This window comes from Microcebus murinus, chromosome 1 (genome assembly GCF_040939455.1).
Source record: "Microcebus murinus isolate Inina chromosome 1, M.murinus_Inina_mat1.0, whole genome shotgun sequence".
Lineage (NCBI taxonomy): Eukaryota > Metazoa > Chordata > Mammalia > Primates > Cheirogaleidae > Microcebus > Microcebus murinus.
The window spans coordinates 161,326,395-161,346,170 of record NC_134104.1 but is presented as its reverse complement, the minus strand read 5'-3'; the positions used below and the strand labels follow the sequence as shown (position 1 = coordinate 161,346,170).

General features: G+C 40.6%; 1 protein-coding gene across 10 annotated transcripts in view; it reads left to right on the top strand.

Moving 5' to 3' along the window:
- ERC2 (ELKS/RAB6-interacting/CAST family member 2) overlaps nt 1-19,776 on the top strand; it is a 982,890-nt gene that overhangs the window by 25,082 nt on the left and 938,032 nt on the right. For 9 of the 10 annotated variants that reach the window (XR_012922097.1, XR_012922096.1, XM_076008685.1 and 6 more), the window contains one exon: nt 7,510-8,302. Coding sequence is in view for 8 of the 10 variants with exons in the window: in XM_076008685.1 (XP_075864800.1) it covers nt 7,646-8,302 (657 nt within the window). In the remaining 2 variants the exon portion in view is untranslated. Of the gene's footprint in view, nt 1-6,634; nt 7,004-7,509; nt 8,303-19,776 lie in introns of those variants that run through there. The other variant, XM_076008688.1, reaches the window with a different exon arrangement.

Here is a 19,776-nt window from a genome sequence, read left to right as displayed (position 1 = left end):
TGTAGTGCCTATATGACACAGAATTATTAAATATATTTATTTCTTGGTCTAGCAGGGCCAAAACTTCAAACAGTCAGTATTTTGATCTTCTTTATTTCCCTATTAGAGGTCAATTCTGATTCATTTTGATCAGTTTAATGTCCCTACCCTTAAAGCAGTCCTAGTTCCTAAAACCATCTTCTTCTCAAACCCTGTTAGATCTGAGATGAAGAAAGTTCTGTTTGAGAAAGTCCAGCCTAGGAAATAAACTTCCAGTAGTCAGAAACTGTGTTTATCCCTAGCATGTAACACTGGGAATTAAGCTAATGTGTAAAAAATATTATATGAGTAAATCCAAATGTTCAGTGAAATGTTTTTAGGTATTCTGAAGGGGAAATAATTATCTCGTCAAATAAATTTGGGAAAAGTTACATTATCTACTCAATTTTGGGATAGTCACCATACGTGTCCTAAAGTCTCTGAGATATCTTGGTCTAAAATGAAAATCCTATTAGCTTGTTTATCTGAACATTTGCCAAACTGTTCAGAAAGTACTTTTTTAAAGCAGAGCTGGAGTAGTACAATATTGGTACTTAATAAATACGTCTTAAGGTGTATTTACTGAATATGCAGGTCTAAAATCCTGAGTTTGGTAATTTAGGGATTTTTAGTAGACTCAAGAGGAGATAGTGGCTTCCAGCATATGCTGAGAATAAAGAGTAGAGGCCATGGAGGAAAAATAGTCAAGAATAAGTAAGGATGTAGGTGTAAATTGTTTCATTTTGATTCTGTAATTCTCCTTCTAGAATTTTATCCTAGGGAAATAAAGAGCTTTATCAATCAGAACAGTAAAAATCTGTATGAATCAAAATGTTACAAAGCTTTGTCAATCACAATGTTAATTATGATATTTCTATTTTATTTTTTTCTTCATCCTCCCAAGTAATCCTTTATGATATTTCTATTTTAAAAATAAATAACCTGAGTGTCCCATAATAGGTGATTGGTTAAATAAATGATTGGATAACCATTCAATGAAGTATTAAGTGACTGTTTTCAGTTGTTTTGATATGTAACTAAAATCAGTAAAACTCAGGGGGCTTCCAACAATAATTTATTATTTCCCACCATTCTGTGGGTTGACTGGTGGTCCTTCTGTTCCATAGAGTATTGGCTGTCACTCATGCAGCTGATTTCAGATGGCAGTTGAACTAGCCTGGGAGGACTCAGGTGGCTTGTCTCCCTGGTCTGGTGTCTCGATGCTAGCTGCTGGTTGGGGTACTTTGGTTCTCCTTCAGGTGACTTTTCTCTTCAGGTGGTGTCTTATCTTCCAGGGCCTTTCTTTTTTTTTTTTATTTTTTTATTTTTTTGAGAAAGAGGCCACATATGTATTCCAGGGCCTTTCTGAGTGGCTTCTTTTTCCAGCAGGATAGCGTGGACTTCCTTAGATCATCACAGCTGGGTTTTTTTTTTTTTTTTTTTGAGACAGAGTCTCACTTTGTTGCCCAGGCTAGAGTGAGTGCCATGGCGTCAGCCTAGCTCACAGCAACCTCAAACTCCTGGGCTCGAGTGATCCTTCTGCCTCAGCCTCCCGGGTAGCTGGGACTACAGGCATGCGCCACTATGCCCGGCTAATTTTTTTTATAAATATATCAGTTGGCCAATTAATTTCTTTCTGTTTATAGTAGAGACGGGGTCTCGCTCTTGCTCAGGCTGGTTTTGAACTCCTGACCTCGAGCAATCCGCCCGCCTCGGCCTCCCAAGAGCTAGGATTACAGGCGTGAGCCACAGCGCCCGGCCACAGCTGGGTTTTAAGAGAGCAAAAACAGAAACTGCCAGGCCTCTTGAGGGCTAGGCCCAGAGCTGGAACATTGTCACTCTGCTGCATTTGTTGGTTTAAGCAGGTCACAGGACCAGTCTAGGTTCTAAGAGAAGGGAAATAGAATCCATTTCTTTTTCTTTTAATTTTAATTTTTTATTTTTTTTGAGACAGAGTCTCACTTTTTTTTTTTTGAGACAGAGTTTCGCTTTGTTGTCCAGGCTAGAGTGAGTGCCATGGTGTCAGCCTAGCTCACAGCAACCTCAAACTCCTGGGCTCAAGTGATCCTCCTGCCTCAGCCTCCCGAGTAGCTGGGAGTACAGGCATGCGCCACCATGCCCAGCTAATTTTTTGTATATATTTTTAGTTGGCCAATTAATTTCTTTCCATTTATAGTAGAGACGGGGTCTTGCTCTTGCTCAGGCTGGTTTCGAACTCCTGAACTCAAGCAATCTGCCCGCCTCGGCCTCCCAGAGAGCTAGGATTACAGGCGTGAGCCACTGCGCCCGGCCCAGAGTCTCACTTTGTTGCCCAGGCTAGAGTGAGTGCCGTGGCATCGGCCTAGCTCACAGCAACCTCAAACTCCTGGGCTCAAGCAATCCTCCTGCCTCAGCCTCCCAAGTAGCTGGGACTATAGGCATGCGCCACCATGCCCGGCTGATATTTTCTATATATATTAGTTGTCTAATTAATTTCTTTCTATTTTTAGTAGAGACAGAGTCTCGCTCTTGCTCAGGCTGGTTTCGAACTCCTGACATTGAGCAATCCACCCGCCTCAGCCTCGCAGAGTGCTAGGATTACAGGCGTGAGCCACAGCACCCAGCCTAGAATCCATTTCTTGATGGAAGTAAAGACAAATGTTCCTGGAAGGGGAAGAATTTTGATGGCCATCTTTGGATACTCATGGTGCCATTAAAAATCATGTTGTCTAAATATATTTTAGGGCATTTATGGTAAATGGAAAAAGAAGATGATGTTAAGAATAAAACATTGAAGAAAAAAGGAGGGTACAAGAGTGTATATAGAATATAATACTTTGTCTAAAATTGTATATATGTGCACACACTCTTGAAAGGAATTGGAAGCAACATCAACTTGTTCACAGGTTGTCTGTAAGTGACAGGATTAAGTGTTGTTATTTTCTTCTTTATGCATATCTATAATCCCTAAATTTTCTATAATCTATTAGCTGTTTTAACAATTAAGAAAAGTATTCAGTCAATTAGAAAGTCTTGACAAATTTAAAAGATTAGAAAACATATGTGTTATATTTTATATTCCCAATGCAATAAAGTTAGAACTACAAAATTTTACCTCAAAATTTCTCTTCACTTTGACATTTAAATATATTCTTCTGAATAATTCCTGGGATAGAAAAAAATTTCAGAGGAAAAATAGGAAGCTATTTATACAAATGACAAGAGTCATTTTATACATTTGATACTGGAATATACAGCCATGTGTATAATATTATATGCATTCATTAGAAAATGTGATTGAAGATAAATGAATATTCAATGCAAAAAAGCAAAGATAACTAAACACAAAGGAAGTAGAAATTATTATTAAAGATAAAGAAATGCCAATGAAGTGGAAAGCAGAATGTAGTAAAATGTTTCAATAAAACCAAAAGGTATGTCATTGAAACACTAAGAAAATAGAGAAACATTTGTCATATTGTCATTCAGAGAAGTAGAAAAATACAGACAACCTTAGAAATGAGATGGGGAAATAACTGGAGGTGATTTTTAAATTAAGGAAATGTTATACAAAGCAATACCATAAAACTGAAAAATCTAGATGGGAAAGACTTTATGAAGAAAGATTTTAATGATAATTGACACAAAGTAGGTAGCAAACCCAAATAGATCAGTAAACAGTAAAAAATGAAAAGATAACCAGCAACCCAGCCCATTCAGTTTTATAGGTGTGTTCTATCAAACATTTTCAGGATGAGGGAAGACTCATATTATGCTAACTGTCCCAGAACATATGAGAAATGTAAAGCTTCTCAGTCCATTCTGTGGCACTAACATAAATCTGATACTAAGCCTAGAAAAGGAGAGCCTAAGGAAACTGTGGCCCAGTGTCAATATATATTGCTTTTTAAATAAGGAAACATTATTTCAAACAAGATGATATATCTATGTATGTTATATGTTACGTGTGTTGCATATGTGTGTTTCCAAAAGGGACAAATTAACTTTTTGTTTCTTGGTTGTGGCAGTACTCCAAAGCTTTGGCCAGCTGCACTGGTAAAATGGCTGAGGATTAAATGTGTGTGGATATAAATTTTATGGCATTCAGGATAGGGACCTCAAACCTAGCCAGAGACTTCAGAAATGTCTGTTTCTAGGCACAGGGGGAGCAGACAGGGGAGGACGAGTTTAGAGTTAATCACTTCTAGGAAGAATCTGTAAGTGATGGCCCAGCTAGGACCTGGATACATAGATTCTAAGCACAGAAAGGATAACAAATTCATTTAACCATTAGAATTATAGAAAGAAAACAAAAAATATTTTCTTATGACAAGAGTATATATTGTTATAGAAAATTTAGAGCATACAAATAAACAAAAGGAAGAATATGAAAACCTCTTGGAGTCCCACCACTGGCACCATTTTGATGTGCGTCATTCCAGTCTTCTCTGCTAGTGATTGTATATGCATTTGTGTATGTGTTTTATAAAAGTGTGAGCACATCACAAAAACGTTTTGTAGTCTGCTTCCCCCCACCAGTATGTCATGAACATTTTTCCTTCTTATTAAATATTTGTATAACCATAACACTGATCATTTATGTTGAAACTGTTGATTTGCCCTTTTTTTGCAAAACAAATTATTCATGCAAAAATCTTGATACAAAATGATTTTTTATGTATTTCCAAGGAAAACAAAATTAAGCCCTGAGCAACATAATTGTTTAAAATGTAGTTCTTCAGTTAGAAACAGGTGTATAATTTTTAAGGCCTTTTTAGGGAAAGGGGAAAGCTTTATGGAAAACATTTTTTCATAGTATGTGTGAGGACTCCTTAGGATATACGTGACAGAAATTCTAACTAGTATTGAATGCAGCAAAAAGGAAATTTATGAGGCCGGGCGTGGTGGCTCACGCCTGTAATCCTAGCACTTTGGGAGGCCGAGGCGGGCGGATTGCTCAAGGTCAGGAGTTCGAAACCAGCCTGAGCGAGACCCCGTCTCTACCAAAAATAGAAATAAATTAATTGACCAACTAAAAATATATATACAAAAAATTAGCCGGGCCTGGTGGTGCATGCCTGTAGTCCCAGCTACTCGGGAGGCTGAGGCAGTAGGATCGCTGAGCCCCGGAGTTTGAGGTTGCTGTGAGCCAGGCTGACGCCATGGCACTCACTCTAGCCTGGGCAACAAAGTGAGACTCTGTCTCAAAAAAAAAAAAAAAAAAAAAGGAGGAAATTTATGGACGAATGTATGTTATCCATTGCTCAGGTAAGGTGGCGAAGCAACCAACCACAAACATGAGTGACGCACTAAGAAGCATGCATTTAGTCCATGAGTTTGTGGTGCTCAGCTGATCTCAGCTGTGCTTGCTTATGCAAGTGGTGGGCAGCTCTGCTGACCTTGGCTGGGCTGGTTCACACATCCTGGGGTTGGTTGGCTGTGGGCTGGGACAGTTTGGCTCTGTTTTATGTTTCTCATCTTCCATCAGCTAGATGGGGCATGTTCTAATTGCTATGGTAGAAGAAAATGAGCAAGAGAGTAAACATACAAGTGCTACTTCAGGCCTCTGCTTGCTTCACATATTTTATTATGTTATTGGTCAAAGCAAGTCACATGACTGAACCCAGCATCAGATTGGGAGAGCACTGCCAAAAATATAGATAATGAAGGGACAAAGAACTGGGGCCATTAATGCAATCAGTCTACCTGGCATATATAACTAAAATGGCCTGGGCATAGATGCTGCTTCAGTGACTGCTAGATCTGTAGTGTCAAGTGTGTCACCTGGCTTGGTTTCACACTCTTCAGAGTTTAGTCCTGCTTTCCTTTGCACTAGCTTCACGCTCAGGGATGCCTTTTCCACATGGTAGTACTCAGAGATCCCCCTTGAAAACAGTGATTCCAGCTGAAAACGAACTTATCTTTCCCAGTTGTTCCAGATAAAGGCATTGTATGGAGTCTTTCTGAACCAATGTGGGTCACATACCCACCCCTAGCTACCATGTCTGGAAATGGAATATGATGATTGGGCAAGCTTGGCTCATGTTCTCACCCTGCCACCGTCCAGGATGGAGGGGAGGGAGTCAGCCTTACCTAAGCCTTGTAGACTATGAGTAGGGGCAGGTAAAAATTCCTCTAAGAAAAAAAGAGAAAGTATTGCCAGAAAGTGTGTGAGGGGCGATGGAGGGGTGGGGTAGGGATAAATGATGGGCAGATGAAGATAAAAGATGCCCCTGTCTATTGCTATTACTGCACTTATCTCACTGAGACATTGCCAACAAAAATAATTCATTGCCTGTTTTGTGCTAGGCACAAATCTTATAATACTATGAGTTAGGTGGTATTAACTGCGTTTTATTGATTGGAGAGTGGAAACTCATAACAGTAAATAATTTGCGTAAGGCCACTCATCTCGTTAGTATTAGAGTGGAGATCTGAACCTCAGTTTGCCCTTTTCCAGAATCTGTTCTCTTATTGTAAAGCTGAAGAAAATGAAAGTGCACTCTAGGAGGAAGAACCAGAGGCCATAATGGCCCATTAAGGCCGTTTGGGTCCTAATTAATCACAACCCGATAGCCCCAGCTATATAAAATCTGCACTAATATACTTAAGTAACATGAACGGGGAGCTTCTACTACTTTTCTCTAGGAGTTACGGGACCAGGAACTCTAACATGATGTGCTGCTCCCTTGTGCCATTTCTATACAGGTGTGAAGTGGTTAATATGAATATTAAGGTCAACGAAAATGGAAAAGAATTCTCAAAAGGCCAGCCTGAAAGAGTGTGTGAAAGGGGAAAGAGACAGGACTGTTGTTTCTCTGGTGATAGCATTGAGGATATGGCTATATGTGTAGGCATCCTATTGGTTGAGACACCTCTTTTTCTTCTACCCCAGGATGGCCAATAGTTGCAATCCATGTGTCGATGCCAGTTGATTGGTGGTGAAACATCCAGAATGTTGTGTTGAGAAGAGTTCTGAACCTAGTGGAAAAGCAGACTTGGATGGGTTAGTGATACCTGTAATGGGTACAGGAGGGGAAAGTAACAACATGCTTGCCAAATATTTGACATCCTAGGAAGCAGCAGCTTTTCAGAGTCACTGTCAAGCCACATGAGTATGGGGGCCATGTCCCTAAGCATGGATTATTTTATAGCTGAGGTCTCCATGGTGGGGATTGCATGGTGACTTTTCTGGAGGTTCTAACTCTAACTGAGCACAAACCAAAATGGAGGGCTTCATTTTCAAAAGGAAAAGAGTTGCTTTTTTGCTCTGAGAAATTTTGATCTTGCTTGGAGCCAGGGCAGGGAGAATTTGTAAAAAGTTCACATGTAGTAAGTAAAATTTTGGGGTTATTTTTCTTTTTAAATGAATATGATAGGTGTGACTGTATTAATCATCTGTCTTTTGTTCATCTATCATTATTGCTTATCTATCTATATGTTTTAAAATATAATGCAGTTATAGAGTTCTAAACAAATTTATTTTTAATTATCCTTTTTCTCATTTTGCAGATCTCTGGAGTTATTTTCTGATATAGACTATGAAGAGAATGCAGTGAAAATCCTGGACAAGTGTGAAAATATTAGCTTAAACCCCAACTTAGTATAGCATTTCTTCTCTTCTATAGTACCTCATAATAGAAGAAAAATGTATGGAAGTGCAAGAACAATCACCAATCTGGAAGGTAGCCCTTCCAGATCTCCTCGTTTGCCAAGGTCTCCTCGCTTGGGCCACCGAAGAACAAGTAGTGGGGGAGGTGGAGGAACAGGCAAGACTCTGTCTATGGAGAACATCCAGTCCCTCAATGCAGCCTATGCTACGTCTGGACCCATGTATCTGAGTGATCATGAAGGGGTGGCTTCAACAACTTACCCAAAGGGCACCATGACTCTGGGAAGGGCTACCAATCGAGCTGTGTATGGAGGCCGGGTCACAGCCATGGGGAGTAGTCCCAATATTGCTTCCGCTGGACTTTCCCACACAGATGTCCTTTCATACACGGATCAGCATGGTGGTCTGACTAGCACATCCCATCATCACCACCACCAGGTCCCCTCCATGTTGAGGCAGGTAAGAGACAGCACGATGTTAGATCTTCAAGCCCAGCTCAAGGAACTCCAGAGAGAGAACGACCTCCTCCGGAAAGAGCTAGACATCAAGGACAGCAAGTTGGGGTCTTCCATGAATAGTATCAAGACTTTCTGGAGTCCTGAGCTTAAGAAGGAGAGAGTTTTGAGAAAAGAAGAGGCAGCACGAATGTCTGTCCTCAAGGAGCAGATGAGGGTTTCCCATGAAGAAAATCAGGTAGGTTATGACTCGTCTCAGTGTTTTTCCACTTTGGCTTCTCACTGAGTAGTTGATTCTTTGCAGATGGTACCATGACCTGTGCAGAGGAAAGTTTGGCATCATCAAGAGGTTACGGCTTGGTATGTTTGACCTGGACACTACAAGAGAGCATAGGAAATGTGAGGTTACAACTTGTGATTTCCTTATTTTTGAATAACTTTTACACGTGGTTGCAGAAGTGGGAGAGGATCACTCCTCATTGCCTAACTGTTGTACTTGTTTAATTTTGTTTTCTTTTTCAGCAACAGCAACAGCAGTTCAGATGTACCTCCCTCTGAATAGAAGAGGAGAATGTTAATTTCTGCAAGAGTAGACACTTTCATGGCAACATTTAAAGGGCCACATTTTATTGGTGAATTGACTTTTTATTTTGGAAGCAATAGCACCATTATTTCTTCCTAGAATCAATGGAGTTTGTTCTCTAAGTAGCAAACCAAAAAATATTAAATAGGATTGGATAGAATGGGTTTCATATCATGTTAGAAAAACACAATAAATTTTAAGTTGGTCTTTCTCTTTACCCATTTAATATTAATTATATGCTATGTGCAAGGTACCTTCTTACTCTTCTTTGATCTATCCTCCATGTCACAGCAAGAATAATTTTCCAGTGTCTACTTGCAGTTATGCCATTCCTCTGCTTTAAAGCCCTCAATAATTACTCATTGCATCTGGAATAAAGTCTACCTTCCTGACTGATCCCACAGAACCTTCTCCTGGAAGGCCTGGGCCAACCTTTCCAACCTTGTCTTGGCCCACTTCCCTCCACTCCTGTGTTGTCTGCACCACCGCTTGGCAATTCCTGCACATACCCAAGGTTTCCTGCCTCCATGCTTTTGCTCTTGCTGTTCCCTTCCACTGCTGCTCCCCTTTCAGTCCTAGCCAGTCTCCATTTTCAAGTCCTACCTATTCTGTGAGGTCCCTTTTATGTGCTGCTATTTTCATTAGGGCTTTGAAGTCAGACATTCTTGGGTTTAAATCCTAGCTTCACCTCTTATTGGTGGCGAGAGAAGTGCTAGGAGATGGGGCGTAGATCATATGATGCCATTTGGCTCAGAAATTCCCAGATATCATTTAACTTTCTGTAGGAATTTGAAATAACTCTTACTTGGCTGAATGAGTGATTCTCCAGTAATTGGTCTGGATCTTGGCCTAATGAAATGCCTTTCTTGGGGTCATCTGCTGACCCTCCTGTCTGTTTCCCTGGCCACCACTCCTTTGGAGTCTACAGCGCCCGTGGAAACATTTGTGACCCATGTGAAAATCTGCCCTTAGTTCTCCTTCTGTGTGTGGAGAGCAGTCACCTCATCCCTCTGGTTATCTGACAGAGCCACTGCTGGTTTTCAGATGTGGAAATGAGACTTTTTAGTTGGAGCAGAAAGCTTTGTTCTTCATTTCTGAATAAAATTAACACTCTTCACTATCATTTCTGCTTCTTTCTGACTTTGTTGGATCATGAAGTCTTTGTGAAACTGTTACTATAATGTGCATTTTCCTCCACTTTTGTACTGATTTTCTCTTCTTTTAGTTTTTTGGAAAATGATTAAAAGCAGTTTAGGAATGATGTTAAATAGTGACAAGAAGTTTGAAAGCTCTTCTCTAAAGTGTCAGTTCCAAATGACTTTTATCTCCTGCTTCTATCATTAAATTTACTTTTGAGCACAGACCCAACCACACATGTGTATTTTTAAATACATGATGTGCTACTATGTCAGTATGTTACATATCTTCTATGACATTCACAAAGAAATATGATGAAATAAAGTAAAATAAATAATATATTTAGGTAAATTTTAATGGTACACAAAACCTTTTTGCTTTTAGTAAAAACATTTTAAACCACATGTCCACTTCCTGAGTTTAAAATAGATAATATCCATAATTCCACTTAACTGTTTCATGTTGCCACAAGCCAGGAGTGACTGAGTGTTTGAGGATTCTCCCATTACCCCTTCCTTGTTCTGGCCTCTACTATGATCACAGGATACCTTGGGTATTGTAGGTGACCTATGACTGTGTGACAGATGACCCAGCAAAAGCCCCAGTATTGATCTATATAATAAATATAAGTAAAATGTAAATATTTTCCTTTTTAGTTTAAAAAATAGAAAATGAGGAAAAAGCATAGAGAGTTTGAAAAGTCAATTTACTTGCAATATGATGTGGTATTACAAAGTAAAGAATATAAAGATTGACAAAAAGCAAGTTTTTAAAAAAAATTGAAGCACTCTTCTACCCCACCCCTCATCCCCTGAAAGTGTATTAGGATCCCTTTTAGTGGTATATGAGTACCTGTTGGTCAGGATAAGATAGGTTCTGCTGCAGGAATCAACAAACCTCATATTTCAGTGGCTTAGCACATCAGAGATTTATTTTTTATTCACCTAATGTATGAAGCAGGTCTAGTGACTTCTCCATCCAGTGACTTAGGATCTAGGCTTTCTTCATCTTGACGCATGGCTTCAAGAGTCACTACAGCAGGGGAAGAGAGTGACTGGAGATGGTACATTGGTTCTTCAGTTCCTGAAACTGGAAGTGACATAATTGAGAGGGGTGAGAGGTGAAATCTTTTCCTCTATCCATGAAAGGTAAAAGAGACAGATACAGTAGATAACTACCAGTGGGGTTTTTATGTTTGCCCAAAAGTGGAACTAGGTGAAATAAAGTTTGGAGAGCAATTTAGACTTTGCTATTGCTGTTGTTTCTATTATACTGCTGCTGCTATCTGTAGACATTGTTGAAGGCTTACTATTAATATATGCTAGGCATTGTGCCTAGTGTTTTGTGTACATTATATTATTTAGTATTTGCATCAGTCATGTGTGGTAAATTCTAGATGAATTTTTATCATTTTACAGATGAAACATAAATGTAGAGAGAACAAACAACTTGCCCAAGTTCGTATAGTTGGTAAATGGCTGAGCTGAGTTTCAAGGTGTTGGTCTATTTCCTGCCAAAGTCTAAGATGTTAACTTTGTGGTCACTACATCCTTAAAGGATCACTGAGCTGTGAGTAGAATTTTAGTATAATAGGAATATCATACTTCATATATGTTAGGTGAAAAAAATGACTAGTTTTGGCATGTTGTTTAGGAATGTGATTTAGTTTCATCAAACTTTTTCTTAATTAGGAAATTATTTCTTATTCCTAGAAATGGTTTTTGTGCTGTTTAGAGTTTCCACTATTTACTATAACTTAACTTCCTTTTAGAGGAAAAATCATGGAAACCTTTTCTATATGGAAGAAAGGAACACAAAAGAGATAAGGGATGTATGAATATGGTTTCTTATCCATCACAACCAGAGACTGCACCTACGAAGGTAATTCTTCTATGGATATTTAGATAATTAGAATTTCACTAAATCATCTGTTTTAGATTCAGATGATCTAAAACAATTTGGATTATGTGAAGAGACATGGGGAGCAGGTCCACTATAGGGTAGGGGTGAATAACTCAAGTTCTATATGAAGTTCATACTTCTGTAAATTTAAATGCTAACTAAATTAACTAAGCACAGACCTTTTCTTCTTATGTGCAGTGTTGTAGAGGGCACACTTGTCGATTTCTCTGTAGTAGATTTTGAAGTCCTCATGGGGAACTGAACCCAATTCCAGATCTGAGGGAGGATGTTGAACTCCCTCCCTGTGTTATAGGAAGTGCAGGGCTGTTTGGAATCTTGGGGCTACTGGGCCGGTGGCTATGCCCCAATTTTTTATGTGCAAAGGGTTGATACTCAGGTTACTGGGCAGATATTCCACCACCTCCCCCATACTCACTCCCTCTCCACAGCTTCTCTGCAAGACCCTATTTCTAAGCCACACAGATCTGCATGAATATAAATACATTTGCTACTGCTGAGAGTTGCAGCACTGAAAGTTAGAATTATGTGCTTGTTTGTATAAATAAGAATGCATGGATGCAGCATTATCTTTGTGATGTTGCTTGTGCTTTTGCTTAATGATATGCACTCTTGAATTGGGGGAGAATGAGGCCAAGGATTGTGGACAGCTAATCCTTTGGAATGGCATGAACCCACAGCCCATGCTCTCAACATCATAGACTGGTTTGGGGAGAAGTAAGAAAAGAATATTGAGAACGAATGTCCTGTTGCTGCTTGAGGAAGCCCCCTTATTGTTTTTAATGGCCCATGGGTTTGGGATAGATGTTTTGGGAGGTGGGAGAGGAGATAGGAGGGTGGATATAGTTACAGGGAAGTGACCCAATTTTCTTTAAGAGATTATAAGTTTGTCTTTCCTTTACATCTTCATTCTATTTACCTGTGTGATGGAAAACAGAGAGAGAAAACCTGGTAGAGAATAAATTTTCAGAAAGTTCATAAAAACTTATGTCTTGTGGTTTGGTGCATGTAAGTTATTGCCTTTTCACATTCCTGGGTATTTTGTGCAATTATTAACTTTGTATTTCTTTTTTTTTTTTTTGGAACAGCATCTCGGTTTGTTGCCCAGCCTAGAATGAGTGCCATAGTGTCAGCCTAGTTCACAGCAACCTTAAATTCCTGGGCTCAAGCAATCCTTCTGCCTCAGCCTCCCGAGTAGCTGGGACTACAGGCATGTGCCACCATGCCCGGCTAATTTTTTCTACATATATTAGTTGGCCAATTAATTTCTTTCTATCGGGTCTCGCTCTTGCTCAGGCTGGTTTCGAACTCCTGACCTCGAGCAATTCGCCCGCCTCAGCCTCCCAGAGTGCTAGGATTACAGGCGTGAGCCACCGTGCCCGGACTTAACTTTGTATTTCTAATGGAATTTTTTTTTCCGAATTAGGTATACCTAAAGCAATTTTTAGACATTTTCCCAGTTTGTGCATGGCTAGCTAAGGCTCTGCATGAATATAAATAGCATCACACCCTAGGAGATTGTACTAGATTTAATATTTACCCATCTTGTGTGTGCAGAAGTGGGACAAGGTCATTGGGAAACGTACCCTAAGAAGTGTAAGTAAACCTGTCTGGGGAATGTTACGGCTTTTAAGCAATGGTTATGTGATCATTTCTATTTCTGGCTTGACATGATAGGAAAGAATCTACTCTAAATCAATTTTGATACAAGTTTTTGATGGTTTTTAATCCAGCTTCAACATATAATTTATTGATTCTTATTCTGAGCATGAAACTTGAAAAGGTTAAGATGGATCACGTTTCTGTGTTATCTTTATTATTTTTAAAATTTTATTTGTATAACTGCAGGGCCATTTCAACAGGGGTTATGCAACTCTGTTATAAAATATGCATTTCATTGTGAATGTCCATATATGATGAGTTGTACCAGTTGGAAGTGAGTGAGAGAATTTATTCTATCCCCTGTTAGGAAGACAGCAAGGCAGCTGCCCCATGATGGGTTGTCTGCTGATGGGGAAATGAAATTGCAGTCACCTTGAGTAGTTTGTGGAATCAAGGGCCAAGTCTAGGAGTGTCAGGTCCCATCAAGTTTTGGGGTCGAACTCAGATGAATCTGCTACTTAGATAGACTTGTCTTATCCCTATACCTTCTTCCAGGTTTTCTACTACTGAGGTCTGAGAAATCATGGATCCCTCAAAGCCGATATTTCCAAAGTGTGTCCAGACAAATGACACTTTTCAAAGGGAATTTCCTGGTTAAACTTAAGACATGGCATACACTGTATGCTTATCCTGTAAAGTCGTAATGTATATGTTATAGGTTGAATTGTATACCACCCAAAAAGATATGTTGGAGTACTGGGTAATTTAAACAACTGACGTTTATTGTCTCACTGTTGGGCTAGAGGTCCAAGATTAAGATGTTGGCAGGGTTGGTTCCTTCTGAGGGCTGTGAGGGATGGGTCTGTTCCAGGCCTCTCTCCTTGGCTTGTACATAGTCACCTTCTCCCTGTATGTCTTCACATCATCTGCCCTTTGTGAGTGTCTGTGTCCAAATTTCCTCTTTTTATAAGCACACCAGTCATATTGGAGTAGAGCCCACCATGATGACTTCATTTTAACCTTATCACCTCTATAGAGACCCTGTCTCCAAAGAAGGTTATATTCTTAGTTATTGGTTATCTTTTGTGGGGGTCTACAATTCAACCCATAACTATGCAAACTAATACAGCATATCACCATGTGAAATGCTTGAACTCTTTCCAGTAAAAATGTTTATTAAATTTGCTTAACCCAGAAATTTTCTAATCTTACTTGACCATGAAACTTCATCTTAAATTAAGCACTTATTAGGCAGTATTAGGCAGCTACTGCTACAATAATGCTGTGTAACAAGCCATATCAAAACCTATACCTATTGACTTAAAAGACAAGCCTCCCTCCCTCCCTCCCTCCCTCCCTCCCTCCCTCCCTCCCTCCCTCCCTCCCTCCCTCCCTTCCTCCCTCCCTCCCTTCCTCCCTCCCTCCCTCTCTCCCTCTCTCCCCCTCCCTCCCTCCCTCTCCCTCCCTCTCCCTCCCTCCCTCCCTCTCCTTCTCCCTCTCCCTCTCCCCCTCTCACCCTCTCGCCCTCTCTCCCTCTCTCCCCCTCTCCCTCTCTCTCATATATTTGTAGGTTGGCTACAACTTGGCTGGGCTGGACTCTGGGCACCAGGCTTTAGGCTGCAAGTTGGGTTTGTTATATTTCATGTCTCCACCTACTCCTTGAAATAGTAGCTATTCAGAGCTTCATCTTTTCATGGTAGAACACAGATGCCAAGCGTCCAGCCAAACCCCACAAACATGTGTAAAGCCTCTGCTTCCATCATTTTCACCAACATTCTATTTATTGGCCAGCGCAGGTCACGTGGCCAAGCCCCAAGTCGGTGTGGAGGAAATTTCCCGCCTGCCAAGGCAGAAAGGGAGCGGAGTGAATGTACATATATTTAATAACAATCCCATCTGTTACAAACTATAAATATTCCTGGAAATAAGGATATAAGGCCACACTTTGGGAAAAGCTTTGCTTCTGGAGCATCTCTGGAAGTGAGAGTTTAAAGGAGACCTGTTGGGGTGGACATGCACTTTCTATGTGGTCGAAGGTTCCTTCAGTGGCTGGGCCTTCCGAAGTGTCCTCATGATGCCTGACTCATCACTCAGCTTCAGGCTCTTCCCCCTCTTCCTCAAGTAACTGGCCTAAAAACCCAAGTGGAGATCTGGGAGATTCTGGGAAAGCTTTTGTTTTTCTGATAAAAGGAGTAAGTGTTGCCAGCAATGCTCTTCCCCCGAGATCCCCAGCATTTTTCTGTCTTGAGGGTTGATGTGATGCCTGGAGCTGTGTCAGACACACCGTAACCATGAAAGAAAGTCCAAGACAAGCCCAGAGACGTGTGCCCTGCCATCTCCGAGCAATTGCACTGGCGTCAGCAGTGGCCTGCCTCCAGACTTCTAGTCCTGTGGGAAAATAAACCCCTAGTTGTTTTAGTCACTGTTGGTTGGGCATTCCATTACTTGCAGCTCAATACCTTCATAACTGAAAACACATAGGAAATCATTAGTTGATAACTATTATTCATAACAATTGCCAGTCACAATAACTTTCCTCCCCCCAAATGGTGCATTTCAATGAGGTTAAATGAGATCTTTAAGGACCTTACACATTAGAATGAAGAAACTTTCTTACCAAGTAATTTGGGCAAGATTCCAAAGTAGTCACACAAATCTGTGCAAAGCTCGCATGAGCAAAAAGGGGAATTTATTAGTTCTTGTAACAAAATTGCAAAGACTCAGGTGTGGATCTTGGGGTCGATCCAGGTTGGATCCAGGGCCTTACACTGTAGTAAGAGTTTGTCTCTTCCATTGCTTCATTTCTGGCTTTCATTTTCTGCCTCTGTCTATATGTGACCCATTTTCTCCTTTGTGTAGTGGGTGGTGGTGGTACTCAGTACACTAGTATAACAACTGAAGGTCAAGAGAGCCATGTGTCTTCACTTTCCACTTGGAAAATTCATGGAGGGACTCTGGTCCTGCCTTGGTTGTATCCCACCTCAAGGGCTTGGTGAGTATGTAGGGGGGTGGAGGGTCAAGTATGTGAGAAGGGGTTACTCTGACTGGTGACCCTGTTAGACCTATAGGCACAGGAAGAGGAGCAGTGCTCTCTAAAGGAACTGGGATGAAAGGCAAACAGATGCTCTAGGACAAAAACAGATGTCAGTTGCACTGACTTGAGCTGTCCTTAGCCTCCCTCTCCAAATGTTTTAAGGACTTATCAGTCATATTGGGACCTGAGAAATTAAGCAGTCAATCATATGTTGTATCCGTGTGTATGTTTTTTCATTTTAACACTGAATCGAAGTGTGGGTATTGTGTGTGTTTTTCCTGATACTACATAAGCACATGGATTTAGAACCAGATAATATAGTTTAGTACCACAACCTAACAGGGAATGCTGAATCTCAGAACATCGAAAAACAAGTCTATGTTCCTCATCTTGAAACAGTTCTCCTTAGCTTTTCAGAGAACTGTAGCTTTTGTCCAGAGAAAGCTGGAAAAACTGTGGTCCAGACTTAGGTGATGACCAACTTAAATGTAAACTACAATTTTAAATGCCTTTCATAGATAGGTGAAAACTTCTTTTAGTTCTGAAGATAGATGAGATGGCACAGAGACAACAATTGGTTTGTCTGCTAGAACATGTAGGAGAATGATTTGAAGTGAACTGTACATCTTTGTCACAGATGTCAGCTGGTTTTTGCCTCAGTAATCTCTTGCAGTCAGCCCTAGAATCAGCCATATGCACCACATTAGTAGCTTTACAGATTTTTATTCCCAGATTTTCTTCTAAAATACTTGGCTAATGGGAGGAAAATAAACATTCTTGTCTGCTGGACCTTGGGAGACATAAATGATTTCCATCTTCCATTTTTCTCTCTGGATCATTTTATTTGGGTGATGGGATCACAACAGCACACAAGCAACCAAAGAAAACATATTGGAATATTTCCATGGATGGATTATTTAGTCTCACTTGTGCCAAAGGTACTTATTGAAACCAAGCTCAGGGAGGAAAGGCAGGGGGAGTAGTCACCTCCAAAACATTTACCCTCAAACATTCACTGTTATTCCCTATAGATGGCATCCCCAAAGAATTTTAAGAAGCAAGTCTATGTTGATAGGAGAGAAAAGTAACAGTGATTTTATCGACTAAGCATATGGGGTAGGTTCTGAACTTGGCCTCTTCTGGCCAGAGTGCAATTTCAGTTTCTATAATTAGTTGTAGGTGGAGCTCTTGTGTTGTTGTTTTGAAGTCCACTGACATCTGTGTGCAAATTCCTACCACTCCCAGTTGGCATTTGGACTCAATAAGTGGCTTAACTTCGTAGGAATATAGAAAATTGTAAATTCATTTCACACACACACATAGATAAAGCTGCTTTAAAGGTCAGGTTCTAAAAGCTGTGGAAAGCATTTTCAAAAGTTTTGGAAGTAGGTTTTTAGGCAGAGTGTGGGCATGCAGCTAGAGTGGGGAAGCCTGACAAACTGAATTCTGGCACGAGCAATTTCTTCTCTGTTTCTCTGTGAAGCCAGCATTTGATTGTATCTTGGAAGTGATGCGCAGCCATTTTGTTTTCAGTAGGTTAGTTCTGGTGAGAAGTGAAGGCTGAGGCAGCTGCTTCTCATCTTATAAACCCTGGCTGAGCTTGAACTGTCTGGTTCGGCTATATATATGTTGATCAAGTTAACTTGGTAGTTCCTAACTGGGGGCAATTTTTCTCCCCCAGGGGACATTTGGCAGCGTCTGGAGACATTTTTGGTTGTTACAGCTTGGCGGGGGGGTGGTTGCTATTGGCCTTTAGCGAGTGGAGGCCAGGGCAGCTGCTAAACACCCCACACTGCACAGACGGCCCCCACATTACCAGGCCCAGAATACCAATGGATGCAAGGTTGAGAAGCCTGAGTTAACTAGGTGATTAATGTGTCTTCATTTTTCATCATACTTCACTCAGTGCTTTATTTTTACTTTGTGAAGTGTTGATCAAAATGTATATATTTTTGTAAACATGGTGATATAAAAGGTAAAACCTGATTTGTCATTGTGTGGGAAAGAATGAATTGTCAGTGATGTCTCCCTCCCCCTCATCATGGACTAGTAATCATAAGTCTTCAAATATCTTGAATTCTTTCAAAAGTAGACATTTGGTAAATACATATTAGTCTTGTAAGGAAATAAACTCATTGAGGAAATAAAACCTATTTTAAAACTATAATTTCTTTTCCTTCACTGACTTTTTATGGTGGTTTCTGTCCAGGTCTGTTATTGATCTTGAAAGGGAGGGAGAATGAGCATTTCTGAGCACCTTCTGTATGCCAGGAATTTGCTAGTTTCTTTCTGTGTATGTGAGCTCAACAAGCCCTGCAAGCCATGTGGCATCTCCTTTTAGAGAAGAGAAACAAGACACAGAGAAATTAAGTGGCCTGTCTGAGGCTTCACCATTAGAGCTGGGATTTGCTCTCAGAGATGCTTAGCTTTAAAATTGTGCTCTTCCCACTGTCATAAAGGGGAAAACAACAGATTTGCTTGAAAACCAAGGACTTTGGTGCTGAAATGGGAGCCCTAATATACAGTGGAAGTGGCAGTATGCTGCCTGATAGCATCTTAAGGATGCTGTCACAGAGATATATAGAAAGGATGGAAAGCAAGAATGAAGAAGGAAGCCAGGAGCAGCAGAGGAGGGGGCAGCAGGAGGTAGCAAATGCCTCCTTGTCAAGTAAATGAACAGAGGAGAATGCCAAAGGAGCACTCCTCTTGGAAACCTATTTAGCAGGATGGGAGGAAGCACTCCAGGGCTGGCTGGAAAATGAAAACCCCAGGTGGCAGAGGGTGTGAGAGATTATCTCTCAGGATGCCCATTAAAGGCCTGGCAGATCCTTTCAGGTGGTTTTGACTTTGAAAAATTCCCTGGATTCCCAACAGCAGAGCTTCAGGGATGGGCAGCTCTTTATTTTGAGTTATTGGACTCTAATGAGGATGGTCCCATTAATCCAGTTAGAACTCTTCCTGACCTTGCCTCTGTCTTCAGGAACTTCAGAGTATCTTGTCTGCCTCCCAGCCTAGGGAGTCCCTAACTGGTACCTCTCAGCTTCCTCTTCAGTTGGTTTCTGACCTCACTGGGGTGATCATTACCTATTCAGGCTTGGTTTTGTGGATTGTTCCACATCTTGTGTTTCAGAATTAGGTCTTCCCCTCTTGGATCCTTGACTTCCTGATTTCTGCCACTCTCAGCAACTTTCCCCTATGAAACCTCTTTTTTGTTCTCTTTGAGAATTCAGACCATTCATTTACTAATTTATTCAGTCTCCTCTTGTTTAAGATAGAATGTGGTTGCAAGTAGCAGAAACCTATTCAAGTTGAAAGGGAAAAAAGGGGACTTTACTGGGAACATATAAGGACTCCTCCTAGACCTTAAAGGTCGGTAGGGTATCCAGGTATCACGTGGGGATGGCATCAGGGGTTATTTGGAAGCCGATCAGGAGTA